This window comes from Osmia lignaria, chromosome 7, assembly GCF_051020975.1.
Source record: "Osmia lignaria lignaria isolate PbOS001 chromosome 7, iyOsmLign1, whole genome shotgun sequence".
In the NCBI taxonomy this organism is placed as follows: Eukaryota; Metazoa; Arthropoda; class Insecta; order Hymenoptera; family Megachilidae; genus Osmia; species Osmia lignaria.
This window is the reverse complement of record NC_135038.1, coordinates 4527010-4544643: the sequence shown is the minus strand read 5'-3', so window position 1 is coordinate 4544643 and position 17634 is coordinate 4527010. Positions and strand designations below refer to the sequence as shown.

General features: G+C 32.0%; 5 protein-coding genes and 1 long non-coding RNA gene across 8 annotated transcripts; 3 read left to right on the top strand and 3 right to left on the bottom strand.

Moving 5' to 3' along the window:
- Nucleotides 1-52: 52 nt before the first annotated feature.
- Nucleotides 53-1752, top strand: LOC117609591 (methionine aminopeptidase 1D, mitochondrial). The gene is made up of 6 exons (XM_034336135.2): nt 53-242; nt 314-553; nt 621-812; nt 898-1048; nt 1111-1221; nt 1287-1752. Exons 1-6 carry the CDS (start codon nt 207-209, stop codon nt 1475-1477), a joined length of 921 nt encoding a protein of 306 aa, XP_034192026.2. The 5' UTR covers nt 53-206; the 3' UTR covers nt 1478-1752.
- Nucleotides 1286-2788, bottom strand: Prosbeta7 (proteasome subunit beta type-4). Its single transcript, XM_034336142.2, has 5 exons — nt 2620-2788; nt 2281-2487; nt 2063-2209; nt 1788-1986; nt 1286-1716 (listed from the first exon to the last, which is right to left on the bottom strand). Exons 1-5 carry the CDS (start codon nt 2745-2747, stop codon nt 1627-1629), a joined length of 771 nt encoding a protein of 256 aa, XP_034192033.2. The 5' UTR covers nt 2748-2788; the 3' UTR covers nt 1286-1626.
- A 5644-nt stretch (nt 2789-8432) lies between these two features.
- LOC143305414 (uncharacterized) lies at nt 8433-11085 on the top strand. Its single transcript, XR_013062328.1, has 5 exons — nt 8433-9057; nt 9191-9380; nt 9603-9896; nt 9993-10908; nt 10975-11085. It is a non-coding gene; the product is annotated as an uncharacterized LOC143305414 (long non-coding RNA).
- LOC117609637 (putative chitinase 2) lies at nt 9057-11712 on the bottom strand. The gene is made up of 8 exons (XM_034336233.2): nt 11510-11712; nt 10697-10894; nt 10456-10621; nt 10282-10378; nt 10002-10208; nt 9736-9933; nt 9438-9563; nt 9057-9363 (listed from the first exon to the last, which is right to left on the bottom strand). Exons 1-8 carry the CDS (start codon nt 11571-11573, stop codon nt 9142-9144), a joined length of 1278 nt encoding a protein of 425 aa, XP_034192124.1. The 5' UTR covers nt 11574-11712; the 3' UTR covers nt 9057-9141.
- Nucleotides 11713-11881: 169 nt separating this feature from the next.
- On the top strand, nt 11882-17625 carry LOC117609639 (protein KTI12 homolog). 2 transcript variants are annotated; one of them, XM_034336239.2, is made up of 5 exons: nt 11882-12459; nt 12535-12796; nt 12866-13004; nt 13088-13150; nt 17489-17625. In XM_034336239.2, exons 1-5 carry the CDS (start codon nt 12297-12299, stop codon nt 17561-17563), a joined length of 702 nt encoding a protein of 233 aa, XP_034192130.2. In that variant the 5' UTR covers nt 11882-12296; the 3' UTR covers nt 17564-17625. The 2 variants fall into 2 exon arrangements, with proteins under 2 accessions (XP_034192130.2, XP_034192127.2); XM_034336236.2 differs by lacking the exon at nt 17489-17625 and adding an exon at nt 13282-13479.
- LOC117609638 (carnosine N-methyltransferase) lies at nt 14432-16885 on the bottom strand. 2 transcript variants are annotated; one of them, XM_034336235.2, is made up of 7 exons: nt 16744-16885; nt 16040-16247; nt 15492-15649; nt 15215-15355; nt 14983-15145; nt 14693-14926; nt 14432-14602 (listed from the first exon to the last, which is right to left on the bottom strand). In XM_034336235.2, exons 1-7 carry the CDS (start codon nt 16848-16850, stop codon nt 14432-14434), a joined length of 1182 nt encoding a protein of 393 aa, XP_034192126.1. In that variant the 5' UTR covers nt 16851-16885. The 2 variants fall into 2 exon arrangements, with proteins under 2 accessions (XP_034192126.1, XP_034192125.2); XM_034336234.2 differs by lacking the exon at nt 14432-14602 and having other exon boundaries at nt 14684-14926; nt 16022-16247.
- Nucleotides 17626-17634: the final 9 nt, after the last annotated feature.

Below are 17634 nucleotides of genomic sequence, written 5' to 3'. Positions count from 1 at the left end.
GATTTGTTATACATATTGTATTTACATAATAATCAGCTATTATTATGTTAGCTTTTGGAACTTTTGCAAATTATTGATTTGAAAATCATTTTACAAAAAGGAATAAAATTATCTGTAATGAAATAATAAGTCCAGTACGTATAAATATATATTAAATACATATATTTAGTACCTGTTATAGTGAGGGTTAATTTAAAATTACCGGAATGTTTTTTAGAAACTTTTTCAAAGGAAAACCGCAAGTACGTTTATTTTTATATAAACATTCTTTTAATTGTTGTAGTTTATTTAATTAGTATGTTACATTTCTTAGACAACAGCACGTAAGCTTATAAATAATTCTTTTGGAAATTACGAGGTTATTGAACCATGGGAAGTAACTGAAATTAAAAAGGTACCATCATATATTCCTAAGCCTTCTTATAGCCAATCATCTATACCTCAAGAAGGACCAAAGAGCCCAGAAATTAAAGACAAAAATCAAATACAGAGCATGAGACATAGTTGTAGTTTTGCTAAACAGGTGTTATTCTATGCCAAGAACTATATAAAGGTACATGATAATTATTAAATACAGAATTTAATTAACAACTTCATTGAATTAACAGATTTGATTTTAGGCTGGTACAACTACAGATAAACTGGATGCAATAGTTCATGAAATGATTATAAGTAACGGAGCTTATCCTAGTCCACTTAATTATCGAGGATTTCCAAAATCAATATGTACTAGTGTTAATAATGTTGCATGTCATGGTATTCCAGATAAACGACCATTACAAAAGGGAGATATACTTAATGTTGACATAACAGTATGTAGAGATATATAAGTAAGCATTATAATGTAATAAAACTGTGTTTATAAAGTTTAAAGAAAGGTATATTGCCTTTGCTTAGGTATATTTAAACGGATATCATGGAGATTGTTCAAAAATGTTTGAAATAGAAGACTGTGATGAAGAAGCTAAACATCTAATAAGTGTAACAGAATTGTGTTTAAAAAAAGCCATTGATATTTGTAAACCGAATGAGAATTTTTCTAGCATAGGTAATTATTAAAATGATATAAGTACAGAGACAGCTGGTCATACATTTGTAATCAATTTGTAGGATGTATTATTGAAGCAACAGCAGATAAATATGGATATTCGGTAATTCCAGCATTTGCTGGACATGGTATAGGTACTTACTTTCATGGACCACCAGATATTTTTCATTTTGGTAGGTCGATATATTATTATAAACACGAGGGTATATAATATTTAATTACTTTTTAACATTACTAGCAAATAATTTTGCTGGAAAGATGTTACCTGGAATGACATTTACTATAGAACCAGTTTTAAGTCGGGGCAGCAAAGAAGTTGAAATTTTAGAAGACGGTTGGACGGCTGTTACAGCGGATAATTCACGAACTGCTCAATGTGAACATACCGTTTTAATTACAGATACTGGTTGCGAGGTATTAACTTTTTAATCTTGTGTAATTTCCCGTTCCACGTGATTTTCTCTGTCGTATACAACTTACTTTCTCTCAATAAATTATAAAAGATTAAATAACAATAATCTTTCAGCTTATGTTGTAAATCATTTTATTAAGAAAAAAAATTATACTTATATTTATTTTTACATGATAGCAGGTTCCCAGTAACTATCTAGAGTTAGTGGTCCTTGTATTTCAACACCACCATCTTTTGTAATTATACCAACTTGATACTAAAATCAAATAAATTAAATTTGTTTACATTTCAACATATGAATCTTTTAAAGTTTTAATATGAACTTACTTTTGGAAAAGATCGTGCATCTCTATAATAAAGAACCTGCATCACTTTATATAAAAGCTCAACTGCCTCTTCTTTACTCATATCTTTATTTTCTTCATGAGCTTTTCTGAGAATAGGTGTTGCCATATATGCACCATACCCAGTTGCAATTACTGGATCACTGTAAGCTGTACCAAGTTTATCCACAGTACCTAAAAATCTATATAAAATATTCAAGTAAGGACTATGTGTATATAGTGAACTACATATAATTACAAAGGAAACAAAATACTCACAATTTATCTCCTTCTATACCACCAATAATAAAATTATTCCAAAATGGATCAAAATGTGACCTCCTATTGTACATTACTCGAGTTAACCAACAATGTAGAGCTTTTGGTTTTAAAGATAATCCATCATCCAAACATTCTTCTTCAAGACTAAATAACATATAAGGTATAATATCAATTGAAAAGTATAAAATTATCATCAAACAACAATTGAAACATACATTTTCTTTTCTATGTTACTTTTAAGGCACTGGTAATCAGCATAATCTCCTCCAGCAGCAAGAATAATATTATCATTTACTTTCATTACACGTTCCAGATTTCTAAATCGAGCTAATGATCCATATGATCCAAGAATGTCTGCTGCTATAAGAATACCGTCTTTAAACTGAATTCCGACTACGGATGTACCAGTCGTCATCGGCGCCCTATAAAACAAGTATTGATCATTACTATATGAAAATACATGTTTACAAGTTTACTTCCAAATGAACATGACATGCAATTTTCAGAAAGAGGTTAATTTAAAAAAAAACAAGGAGTATCTTAAAATATTTTACTGTGATCTTTGGAATCCTCCACTATTGGATTGAGTAGAAGTTCCAGGAAAGTTATAAAATGCACCAGGCGCTGGTCCATTTTGCCAAAACGGTACAGGAGTATTCCAATCAACTTTACTGAACGCCATGATTTCTACAACTTCTAAACAGTTTGAAATATCATTCAAGTGAAATTCGAGAACTTAACAGGTTTGTACTTCACAAAATGTCTCTAGAATAATATCAGGTTTGCATGCGTATCAGTTCTTATTTATGATTCATTTGAAGTCGATACTTATCGATACTCGAAAGTAAAATTTATGAATGCGAGCGTTAAAAACTTTACCGACAGTCCCTAGAGAAATCCTTAGACGCGAGTTTTCAAATTACGTCCTCATTTCTAAACAGAATGTAAAAAAATTTGAGGGACGTGTTCAGAAGGTTCTAAAGAATATTTGTCTGGTCCTTACTGTCTGTCAACGGTCAAGAAAATGGCAGATCGGACTCACCTGCATTGATTTATTCGTAATATAAACATTTCTGTTAATCGTATGTCCAATTTGAAAACTACGATTTCGTTGATTGTTCACACGCGAAAGACGTCAACAAGGTAAAACAGACCAGAAATTTAGTTTCTCGTTCGTTCTGTAGGGTGCAGTTCGTTCGTTTGATTAATAAACAATTGTAAAATTAAAAATAATAATTAAACAAACATTAACAAATATCAGATAGAAATAGTTAAATCTGCGGAACCGGTGAAGCGGAACGTCATGCTTGATTGCGCGCGCCGCGCGCCGGTACAAGCGCGACCTGGAGGAAGGTCAAATCTAGTCAGTCTTATCGCGACCGCCGAAGGATACGGATCGACTTGTCACACATATACCGGTACGGGTTGACACTGTGGATATTCGTGCATGGATTTATCAGTGTGTTACCACAAGTGTTACTGTGTGTGCCTATGGTGTTTCCTATAGTGTTTCCCATGTTTTGTAATATTTATACGGATATATTAGTGCAACTTATGGTGTGGTCACCCATGTGTTCTGACCACATGTACCTGCATGTGCTTATTGTGTTTTATGGTGTGGTTTCCTTTGTGCTTTGGCATATATTTACGGATTTATTAGTGGGTTTTATGGAGTGGTGCCCTATGTGTTTTGGCATATTTATACGGATTTATTAGTGGGTTTTATGGAGTAGTACCCTTTGTGTTTTGGCATATTTATACGGATTTATTAGTAGGTTTTATGGATTGGTACCCTATGTGTTTTACTATAATTTTGCAAATATTTTATAGTGTTCTATAGTTTTGATCTTCGAGTGTTTTGGGATGTATTTGCATGTGTTTTACCGTGTTTTGTGGTGTAGTTATTCCCATATAGTTTTGCATGCATATTTTTCAATTATCCTATGTATTAGCATATTAACTACAACAAATTGAGAGAAAACATATATCGTTCAAGAATCGTGACTTTTATGCTTTCAGATGAGTGCTTTGGACAGTGGAGGTACCGTTACTTTGACGAGCCAATAGACGAGCTATGGGTTAATCTAACAATAAGATGCGGGGCGAGTTCAGTGGTGCAAGTCAACGATCGGTGAGTCGCATGCTTTAAAGTTCCTCCGGTTCCCATCATGTCGTAGGACGAATGGTCCGTAGCGACACGGGAATTGGTTGTAATTTTTATTTTTTGAGCGAGCATAGTGACCCACGAATATCACTGTATCATTTTATACAATGATAATCGTGCAAATTGCTTTTTTGTGTATTTTATGCCTTAGCTCAGGATAGGGATAGACTTCCGTATAGGGGATCACTCCGATCGGATCGTAAATGGTGTCAATCGATAGATCTCGGTTAACTGAGTCGAATGCAACTGGTTTTAATGTTAGGAGATCACCCGTTAATTAAATAAAGTCAATTAATTATAATCGCCGGCCTACCGTTCCGTATGGGCCAGAATACTCCGATCGGGTCGTAAATGGTGTCAATCGATAGATCTCGGTTAACAGAGTGGAATGCAACAGGTTTTAATGTAAGGAGATCACCCGTTAATTAAATAAAGTCAATTAAAAATAATCGCCGTCTTCGGCACAGTAGAACAACTCCGTAAAAGTTCCGAAGCCGTACTCACATTATATCTCGGAAACTATGCGAAATATGGTAAAATATTTAGAGACCTTTTTTGTAAAAAATTAAATTTGCAACTATTTATGTTCTATAATATTTTTTCATTAGCTGCGTAGTTTTCGAGATATATCAAATTATACCGGAAGTGTAGAAAATAATTTCAATCCATCACTATTCCATCATATTGTCGAACAAGTGGGCGGGGGAGGGGCAGAGCCCCTCCCCCTGCACCCCCACCCCATAAAATCTGGGCTAGCCTAACCACTTCTATTGCGAGCCGACTTCCGGTCCAAGTTGATTGTATGTCTTAAGTTCCAATTTTGCATACACCTGACCTAAATTTGTACCCCGGAACCGCTACTGCCTAGCGTTCCAACAGACGGAAGAGTAGTCCTACTATGCCGAAGACGGCGATTATTTTTAATTGATTTTATTTAATTAACGGATGATCTCCTAACATTAAAACCTGTTGCATTCGACTCAGTTAACCGAGATCTATCGATTGACACCATTTACGATCCGATCGGAGTGATCCCCTATACGGAAGGGTAGCCCAGGATAGGGTTTTCTTGTACATATTTACATATATAGATTTCGAGTTTAAAAATGTAGAGAAGTCGGATGACCCTCCGACTTCACAATACAATTACTTTTTTATATGTACAAGAATTTATTTCGCGATGAGCGGATTTCAATATCAAAGTAATAAGCATGAATACTATTAATTATTATAACTACTTACTTTGATAAAGAAATCGCTCTTGAAGTTGAAACGTTTTTCCGATTTTACTCGTGAAATTGGCATAAGTTTAGTATATGGGCTGGCCCCCAGGGGGGTTGGTATTTGCTCTTCAAGCATTGTATAAAGTTCCCCTTTGGAACTTGAAATTCATTCTGTCACGTTCACGGTTCTCGACCCTAAACACTCATCATTCACACTCATCATTCATCAGTATAGTGAAATATTAGCCCGTTAGATGTTTATGTACTAGTCATGTTTTTAGATCAGGATTTTCTATTTTAATTAGTGTTGCGAAAAATTTCCAACGCGAGAGTAAATATGACAATGCACTGACTAGTATTTGGTGGGAATCCTTTTGGTTTTTAAACTCAATCCAGTATTTTATTTATTTAATCAAATTAGTTACAAGGATTCCGCGGCATAAGACCGTGAACACCATCTCATGGGAGATAAACCCATGCATTACTAGGCCTTTGCAGGCGCAGCTTTAGAATACGGAACATATGAAAGTATGTTACCATATTCTAAACTGTAGTCCTTTTGTCTATACTATGGGCGTCCGTCAATCTGACACCGTTGGATGCAACGTGTTGGACGGGCGGGTAGCGCTCTTAGCGAAGGGGTGCATCCTGTCCTGGCGTTACGACGTCCAGGCGGGGTGGGTGGTATGTAGCGTCTGGCGTAAGTCTAGGGGGCGTGAGACCCTTCGTTGCCAGCTGATATTAGCAGTGCACCATGTTTGTGTCATAGTTGCTCAATTTTGCTTTTCTGTATTTGCTCTTCAAGTTTTATATTTGCAAAGTCGAGTCACTTTTATTAAAAATAAAACCCCCTGGGGGGCCAGCCCATATACTAAATCGGAGCTGTGAAATTTCGCCGATATTCTTACTATTAATAAAGTGAGAATATCATCTTTAGTTTTTGCTAATCATACGTTTTAGCTTAGGCATTTCAGCACACATGAAGAAAACTGGTAGGTGAAAATACCTTTGGCCTTATTCATTTTTATGCCCAAAGCTCATTCGGGTACTTAGATGTACTCGCGTGGGTGGAGGACGGTGGACAAGGTTTAGTTTTAAGTGTAATACATTTTGGCGACTGACAAAAGTAGTGAACCAATAGTGAACCACGATATAAGTTCCACATGTGTGTGTGTGGTTAGGATGTGGGATTTGTATCGTTTATTAACAATCTTAACTTACTGTAACATTACAAAATACTTATCAAGAATAAATTGAAAAATTTTTACATTAGATAATTCAATAGAATACGAAAATGAAATGTATTACTTTAGCATAATGTTCACTATTATTTGTCAGTCGATTTCAGCAAAAAGGTATGATTTTATTAGAGTGTGAAAGTTGAATTGAACTCGGGTGTCGGAGGCGTCCCGGGACGTTCTCCCTAGGTGTAGGCATTTTTGCACCCGGGTGGTTGTATGAGAACCGTGGAGTGAATTTTTGTGAGAATGATTTTTGCCCTTTTTTAAATATAGCGATAGGCAGGCAGGTAGTTTACTTCTGGTGTGATTGAGTTTAGTTTATAAGTAGGCAGGGCCAGAGCAAGCTTTCATGTTTCTCTTCGTATTCTCCTCTAATACGTGAGAAGCTTGTATCTGGGGTTGGAAATTAAAAAATCAAGAGGTAAGATGAAAATGCAAATTAATTAGTTGATTAATTAATTAATTTAGCATTCTCTCTTGATTTTTTCAAAGCCAAGCCTTATTAGTTTTTAAGTCGTAGTCGTGGTACTAGACCCGATTACAAAAATGAAGTATTAAAGTGAAAGTGCAGTGAAGTGAAGTGAAGTGAAGTGAAGTGAAGTGAAATGAAATTAAAAAGTGTTTTGTGCTTGGACATTTGCAAAAATTGTGCAGGTATGCGAGTAGCGATTCAAGGGATCGTTGCTCGTTTACGTGCTACGTTTTTACAAATGTCTGAGCAAACGTAAAATTTTCGCGAGTGATTTTTGTGAGGCTATTGCCGAAGAAAGAAGAGGCTATATGCTGAAGAGCCCCGGCAAAATTTGCCCAGAAGAGGGGAACTACTAATGGCTCTCCATCTTCGGATGGACAGTCATTTGTCACTATGCTCGCTAATTTGTTTTTTCATTTTTTATGTTTTTCCTTGAACGGTATGAATAATACCGTCCAGGACGTATTTTACGAGTTCAATACCCAGCTCGTTGAATGGTCAACTCGCGATTTTATTTCCCCTATTTCTTTTTCGTTTATTGCTTTATTGAAATAAATTATTCTTTTCTTATTGATTTGCACATCAATTATATTTCATGTTCTTATTTTAATTATGTTCTATTTATTTAAAACATAATTACTATTACAATTTCAGAGTATATTTTCTGTTGTCGGCATTTTTCATTTCAACTGTAATCGAAATTATGATGTTAATTATATTTTCTATTTCAGCATTTTATTGTTGAATTATTTTTTAATTGTTACTGAAATTATGATGTTAATTATATTTTCTATTTCAGCATTTTATTGTTGAATTATTTTTTAATTGTTACTGAAATTATGATGTTAATTATATTTTCTATTTCAGCATTTTATTGATGAATTGTTATTTCGTTAATTGTTACAGAAATTATGATGTTAATTATATTTTCTATTTCAGCATTTTATTGTTGAATTGTTATTTTCTCAATTGTTTCTGATATTAGGATGTTAATTTTATTTTCTATTTCAGGATTGTATTGTTTAAATTTTTATTTTATGTTGTCTGTTTTGAATGGTTTCACGTTATTGTATATCTAATCCTAATAATTATGTTTTCCTTTACAGCATTTTATTGTTAAATTATTATTATTTTCTCAATTGTTTTTTGATATTAGGATGTTAATTTTATTTTCTATTTCAAGATTGTATTGCTTCAATTTTTATTTTATGTTGTCTGTTTTGAATGGTTTCACGTTCTTATGATTTTAGGGTGGGTCACTAATGTAGCCACCTCCACGTGGTGTGACCTGGTAATTGATATCGTTTTCTAAAGATAACTTTTAGAAAGCGATATCAAGCTAAGTGCTACTATTAAAAGATTTATATATTTTTTAATTGGGAAATAATAGTTTAAATTCAGAAAAGTATTTTCGGGATTGCAATATTACCATATAGAACGTATAACTATAGTAATTTTATAATTCCTGAAAAAGGAACTTGTATGATTTTTGACTAATTACAAATGACTAATTACCTCCTTCTTTTCGAAATCGGTTAAAAATAAAATAAAAAGAAAATCACAAAATATGGAATTTAGAAAGAAAATTAATAATAATGAATGCATGGTCAGTATTGTTTAATTATGTACTTATACATATAGCTATCGTAGCATACACATGTCATTTAGGTGTATGCGAAATATAATTGAGGTGGCGCTTAAATCAGTTTCTGTTCGGCCTAATTTTCGATGAAACGTTGACTGTTTTACCGACGTGGAATTCGAAGTTCAGCCTCGACGCTCTTTGTTGCAAAAGATATATATATTTATATGGAATCTTACAATCAGATAGACCATATATAAGACACAAGATAAAATAGAAACCAGAGTGAGCAAAAGAATGGAAAATATATGTATGTAGATTATATTTATTCATTTCGAATTAGCATACATCGAATTTTTTGGTATCGATCATTTTTATTTGTCATAAATCCTCTTTAAATGCGATACATAAGAAACATTACTAATATTAATATAAAACTGTAGGAACGTCTTTTTGATGCCGAATTAAGAGCTATATTGATCGACCTCAGTAAAGGAAAATTGGCTGTTTCTTTATCCAATGAATCTTTCAATGATTCGCATTCGCCATTGAAGTCGTCGGTATCGATGCTCCAAATCATCACGCCGGATAGATTCATCTTTTCCGCATATTCAACCTGAAAGCGATAAAAATGTAATCGGATTTAAGTGGAGTTAATACGTATTTTTATCTTTATCCATTGAATATGACCTTCGTTTTCAAACTCCTTGGATTATCGTATACAATCACGTGATCGTCTTTGATTGCGTAAGGTGTATCGCTGTTATTATCCCATCCAGTCCTCCACTTATTAGAAATGATCAGTTCTTTGCAAATCTATCGACATAATATAATTCACATGTCGTTCATTTTTAGGAACCTACTGTTGGTAAAGGAAAATTGGAAGATCCGATTTGGATTGAATTCGAAGCATCAAAAAGAAGAATAAAAAATTGTTGAATAATTTCGCGATTCGAAGAAATATATATCTTTGAAAAATCAACCGTACTTCGTTGTACCCCATGAAGCCATTTTGTCTGGTATAAGGACCCATAAATCCTTCCGATATACTCTGATGACCGATAGGATTTTCCTCAGAAGAATTTAGTTTGCTGGTCAATATAAAAGTCCTCCCATACATAGGCAAACCAAGCACCAATTTATTCGAAGGTGCACCTTCTTTTAACAAGTATTTCAGCGTGTCTTCCTAAAAAATCAAACTTTAATTTTGTTGCTTGCACAATATTCATTTTGATTCTTTTTCAGACGTATTACCACGCCGATGCCATCGTTGCCTCTCATCGGTGCGTTTGGAAGCACTTTATTGTCCCACGTTCCATGATAATCGTAAGCCATTACGTGAATATGATCCAGATACTTTGAAAGTTCAGGAAGATCGTATCCTACGTCGATGATATTCTTATTGGCACTTATAGCCGCCGTTAACAAGTAGTTTGATCCTTGAAACGCTTCTTTCAGTTCCTATTTAACATTTTTTTAAATATGTAACAGGATGTTAATTAAAATATTTATCATTATTCCAGATGTAGTTTACTTTTACAAGAGAAACAAAGTTTTGCTTGTCTGCTGGTACTCCTCCGCGGTTACCAGGAAATTCCCAGTCCAGATCCAATCCGTTGAAACCGTATTCCCTGCACAAAGTTCAATCTATCGTTAGAAGGAATTATTAGAGATCAAAGTAAATTGATTTTTTATTAGATTCTGGTACCTGAGGCAATGGACCACGCTGTCGATGAATTTGCTTCTTCGTTCAGAAGAAGAAGCGAGTTCGGAATAATTTTTACTGCCTTCGTTCCACCCACCGACAGCAAGAAGGATATTTAATCCAGGATATTTGTTCCGAAGACTGGTCATTTTTTTGTAATTATCATATTCTAGCAAATATAAGTATTTTTAACGAATATTCAACTTACATAACATATTAAATAAAATTATATAAAATTATTTACGATTCCCAATATCCAAGTAAGGATCAAGACTTCTGATGGTCCAAGTTGTGGTATTCAGTCCAGCGAACGTGTATACGAGATGCGTACAAAGTTTCGGCTGGATATTATCGATACCAAATTTGCCATTTTCTGGCCTGTAAGTGGCCCAGGAAGCGACGTAACAGACTATGGCCTTGTTACGTTTTGGCCTTGTCGAAGCTTGCAAAAAGAAGGTAAATTATATTATTATAGAAAGTTTGATTTCTTATACGTTTTTCAAATTAAACTCTCTTCATTAGCGGAACGTATTCAACATGAATCATCCGGTGAACATTCGTAAGATACAAAATTACTCGGAGCATCCATTCTTGATGGCATTCTTACTGTATAACATTACATTAATAATTAAGCGCCAGTTTGAAATTCAATAAATCGAAAGTTAATTAATTTTTAGGTGACTGTAATGTGACTCAATCCAAGATAAAATACAATTTAAGTTTCGTCAAAATGTCAGATTAGCATTGCAGTCTACAAAAGAAAATGTCAAACGCATTCCATACTTTCTTTTATTCTACATTAAGCATTATACGAGGATGCAAATATTTTTACAAGGAATTGTAAAAAAAGTGTAGATTATATGAATGCAAACAGAGGTATATTTTTTTAATAGAATTTAAATTCTAGAAATTGTAAAAAGTAATTTTCTTTTTTAGTATTTTTCTATTGTTTTCAATATTACAGAGTACATTTATAAGGCATATTTTAAATTTAAATTATACGCTGTAATAGTCGTGTTAAACAAATTATAGTAGTTTGATTATAATACGTACTTACCTATAATATCATTGATATTGAGAAATAGTAATGTAAGTAGAAATAAGAAGCCATAGGTCTTCATTGTAAAATAACAGTTACGCGAATGCGGAGTTATTGTCCTTGTAGATAGCTTTCACTCCGCATGAACCCACCATACGGTACTTCGAATAAGAGAGAATCAGTTGTGGTCGTGGTTTGAAAAAAGACAGAGCTAAAACCTGTTGCTGACAATTTTAATTCTTACACGATGAAATTAATATAGCTGTATAGTTGTATGTACACATATATATTACATATTTGTTGAAATATGCGATAAGTTTTATCAAACTTATCAGTTTGAATCATAGCAAATATAATTCGAATAACACTTTAGATTAATATTAATCGTAGATATCATTAGACCAACCACTATAATAGATTATCGTTATTTTGCCGCAAAGAGGTAGAAAATAGAAGTAGAAAATTTGTCAATCTTTCAAGCTCTCATTTAGAAAAAGGAGACAAAAATCATCTTCATATATATCTCTATAAATGTCACATTCTTTAAGTGGCAATATAACAAGAGTTTGTTTCAAATTTTCATTTTGAAAATTATGTTCTGGTATTTGAAAAATTTTCCTATTGTTCCTATTGGGTCAGTCGATGTTGCGTAGTATCCTCTCTTTCCCCTGCGCCGCTTTCAGGTCTTGTGAATCCCAGAATCCATTGTAAAGTTTTAATCAGTTTTAATCAAGTGTGTCTATATCCGTGGTTTTCGTTTGATAGGTTAGAATATTTATGTTGATTTTTAAATATCTTTTATACAATGCCACTTATTATTATAACCGGTATACCGTGCAGTGGTAAAACAACGCGATGTACCGAATTAAAAGAATATTTCGAAAATAAGGTAAACAAGAAAGTAGAAATTATTCATGAAACCGATTTTGTGTCTAAAGCAGGCTTTGATAAAAATACATTTTATGCTGGTTAGTTACTATTTTATATTGCTTTTTATTGCAATCTTTATATTTTAGTAACAGTTCAGATATTATTTACCATAGATTCTAAAAAGGAAAAGAGTGTTAGAAGTGACATAAAGTCAGCAGTACAGCGAGTGCTAAATGCAAATGACGTGTTAATAATTGACGGTAGTAATTACATTAAAGGATATCGTTATGAAATTTATTGTATGACAAAGTTGTATAAAACTCCTCAGTGTACAATACATTGTGATATACCAGTTGAACATGCTTGGTTGTGGAATGAAAAACGACTAGAATGTGAACAATATAGTAGAGAAATTTTTGATGCATTAGTAATGAGGTAATTAAAGTTAAACGATGTGGTTTTCTGTTATTATATAATAAAAGAGATTTATAATATAATACACAGATATGAAGCTCCGGATAATAAAAATCGATGGGATACCCCATTGTTTGCTCTGTTAGCAGAAGATGAACTGAATTTTGATGAAATTTATAAATCATTGTATGAAGTGAAAGCTCCAAAACCAAATTTAAGTACTCAGTGTGTTAGTATTTATGTGAAGTAAATAATTGGAATTTAAATTTATTAACTAGTTTGTACTTTATAAAGATATACATTTCTTTCCAGCCACCCTTGTCATCAACAAATTATTTATACGATTTGGATACAGTAACACAAGAAGTTGTTAATGTAAGTTATTCAAGAATTTTTGTATATCAATTAATTAATTAATTAATTACAATATGGTTCATAATATTACAAAGATAAATAACTAATATAGTTATAATGAATCATAAATCGGTATACTTATTTTTATAAAGGCAATACTGTCTGCTAAACAATTGGGTATTGAGAATGAATTTAAAATACCAAAATATAACTTAACAGTCCAAAACCCGTGTACTGCAGCACAGCTTATGAGGCTACGAAGACAGTTCTTAACTTATAGTAAGATGCAACAAATTGAAGTTAATCAAATTGCAGCATTATTTGTACAGTATCTTAATAAAAGTTTGTAAACAGAATAGTTATTGACATACTGTATCTTACATCACTTTTTTACTTCAAGTAACATAAAATAATATAACTTTTTAAAACACAATAAATATGTTAACAATACTTATATATTTTTTAATAAAAAATTAAATTAATTACATTATTAGGCCTAACTTGCAATCATTTTGGTTCTATGTGTTCCGTATTGCAAAATAAATGTTTACTTCATAGTATTGATAAATGTGTTATTATAATAACTTTAGATATTTCTTTTGAAACAGAAAATGAAATTTTAAGTAAAACAAAATGCAAAAAATTATGAATATTACAATGATTAAAAATTCAGAATGACCAAGATTCTGAAAATATATCATTTTCGTGATAGTAATATTTGAACATTTAAAACAAAATTGGATAAGGCAACACTGGTTTTGGTAAAAATTTGAAGTTAATTTGCATTCGTATTAAAAGTCTGTTTATAAGCTGGAAGAAAACATTCCAAATGAGGGATATTGTATATTATGTACATGTAACGAAATTTAGTTTTTTTTATTTCATATTATAATGATATCTGGTAAATAATTCAAACAATAAACGTTAATAATAATCTAACTCACAAATGAACTCAAAGGAAAATTGCAAAACTGTTATTGGAATTATTTTAAATTAATTTGAATCAAATTGTTTTGATTTTTGATCAAAATAACCGTGCCACTTTATTATCCAATTTGTTAACAATAAATTTATCATTTGTAGCTATTACTTATTGAAGTAAAATTTATGATAAGAAAATAACACTTCAATTATTAACTATATTTAAAGACTTTTGTTTTCTTTCTAGATTCAAATTACCTAATATTGACTTGTGTTCATAAAGTATAACAGCTTTGCTCTTGTAATAATTAAACTATTACATAATGCATTTACAGTTATATCAATCTTTCTTACAAATAAAATACATCAGGTTGTCGATAGTTAATTTTCTTGTTCTTGTATACCGTTACTTTCGGAGCCATTTCTATGGCTTGTATCATTATCTATGCGTCTTTTAGGTTTCCGACAAACGAAATACACGCTATTATATTCACATTGTAACATACTGTTAACATTCTGAGCATAACGTGTTTTTACGCGCGTTTCTTCTTTCTAAAAACATACAGTAAGTAACAAGGGTTGATTAAATGATGTTATATTTGATATTAGCAACTTCATCAAAAGATTTTCGATTTAACTTGCCTCTAATTGAAATCCAAAACCTTGAATTACATCACGAACAACATCATAACTTGGTTCTATTGAATCTTCCATTGGCATATCACTAAAATGATATAGTAATGGCCCAAGATTAATCCATATACCTCCTGGTTTTAGAATTTTATAAATAGTCTCAATGAATTGCACAACGTTGTTCGCGCAATCTATAAAAAAACACGTAGCAACACAGTCCCAATGATTGTCTTCTGTATAAACCTGTAATATACAAACTTTGAATATATTCATCATTTATCGAGGTATCATGAATCTACCTCTAAAAAATCTCCAGCTGTCATAGAGAACTGTGCATTTTCTGGAAGATCGCTAGGATTTACATCCGGAAAGAAAACAGCTCGAGTTTGATGTTCTGGTTTTAAATTATTCATATACTGATGCACCCATGGATGTACTTGATATGAATTTATTCCCCTACACCTATAAAATGGAATGTTTGTTTGACAAATATTACTTCATTTTAAAATGGTTCTTAAAACTGTTTCTTACTTATTTAATACAAAATGTGAAGCAAACAGCATGAAGAGAGAATATTCATTTCCTTGACAAGTGTATCCACGTCTTGCAATTTCATACGCTAATCTGCCCAAACCTGCACCAGGTACTAGAATTCGCACATCTGATGGTGTACTGGAAATTTACCTATCATTTCATACTTTTCTCAACCATGTTTTACTACAACTCTGTAGCTATACTAAATATATATAATAGTATATATATTTATTGTTTGTACTTAATGTATCTATGTAGTCCGAAAGATTCGTACCAAAATTCTAACGGAAATTGGTTCATGATTTCGTCTATAATAGGCTGATAACACGCAGTACGTTCTTCTGTACCCTCCACACTCCAATCTCGAACTAGTTGTTTAATTGTAGCTTGAACTTTTTCCAGATCAGCCATTACTGGACGAGGATTTAATGTCTGCAATCAGACCTACCTATATTTTGTACAATAGAATACTTTTATAAAAAAAGAAGCTTGTTAAGTCAACAAAAAAAAAGAACCAAGCTTGAAAAAAAGAATAAATTAGATATTTTCTCTTAGGAATTTGATATCAAAATATAAGAAAATTTTTCTTTTAAACAATGTTAATAATCAAATGTTTCCAAATGGATGAAAAATGACTATACTTAGGTAACACTACAATTTTGCTTTTGATCAACACAAATCACAATAACTATTTGGTAATATAAACAAAAATGCTTTGTTTATATCTAATAGGATTAATGGAACTAACTGATCATAATATTATAAACATAAAATATTAAACAACAGGATATACATGCCACACACCAGGTAAACTTTTCTTACACTTTCAGTGTGTGCACTAGCTGGGCTCACATTTTCAAAAATATGTGCTACATCCTTTACGATAAGCTTAATTATTTCATCATTATTTTCAATACATCGTTTAACTTCTTGTAGATGTTCCCTATATTTTGATAGAAGCTTCTGATGATGTGCTGGAAGTGACAATAAATAGGATTCTGTTTTGTTAACCCTTAGCAGTGAATGATTTCTGTAAAAAGAAAAGTTTTTAAATGAAAAGAGTTTGGTACATTTGCCAACTATATTCTTAATTATACTGCAATGTTATGCAATTACCAATTTAAAACTAATTCTGGTTACAAGTGATCAACAACTGACAAATTAGGCACAAGTATATTACTTTATTTCATGTATTTCTACATTTTTTTTTCTAAACATACACAGATAATTGTGGTTTTGTCTACAGAGCTATATTTTAATAACATAATATGGAATACAATTTTTTATTCATTGGACAATCGTGAAACATTAGACAGAAAATGTCATAGCGTAGTGTCGTATCATCAAAGGTTAAGTAATGTTGGAGAACTTTTCACAACGGCAAAAAAATTTTAAACGACTCGTTGCTTATCACAGTTACCATATACAAGTAACAAAGTGGAAGAATAAAGGCAATAAAGATAAGGGTGAAACATCGACTCAAAGATTACAGCCTTATATTAAATGATTTTTCATAAAATACTTGCTTGTAATATTTGAAAGCCGACACAATACGTTGAAAGTGTTTTCTCTCTTCTTCATCTTCACAAGTGTCGTGCAGTTTTTTTGGATAAGGATTCGACATTGTTTCCATTTTTATATTCGAACGTGGACTTTAATATTTTAATGAATTTTTAGCACGACTTTTAGTGGCGGCTTCCTTAGTGCACGCGTTACGATGCGTTCACATGATCACAATGAATCGCTCTTTAAGGCTGAATTGTCTACAACTTTTATTTATTGAAAACTGCATTAAAATCATTACGTTTCCAAGGTGTTTAAACAGCTGAAACTCCTATATTTTAAATGTATAAAAAGGTAAAAGTATTTTATGTAATTTATTGTTCAAAAGAATAAGAAGTAAAATAAACATCTATTGATTTGGTTTTAGGAATTTGAGACACGCTATTTTATATATCATTTTACACTGCAGTAATGTTTTATATTGATTATTACAATTATACAAAACCAATGACGTAATTTGCCTTAAAATGTCAAGGTAACTATACTGATTTTCCTGAAAAAATTCATAATAATTTTTATTACCGTTTATAGTTTTCTGCAAAAGCTAAAATTTGTAATATGAGGTATAAGCAATGCAATTTTTTTCCAATTGTTGATAAGGATTGTATTGAAATTTTGTATTAAATCAATGAAATTCAATTGTTGCTTGGTGTTACGTTTATTCTAAACTGTTACACCATAAATTTAAGTAAAATTCATTGTTTACAGTTGGAAATGGTGCCACGGCCCAACTCGCATATCTGCAGAGTTTCTATAGCTGTTGCAATTGCAGGTAGGACATGATTGTCCTCGCCATTTTTAAAAGGAATTCAGTCGCTAATCAACCGCGGTCAGGTACAGTGGGGTACTCGCGG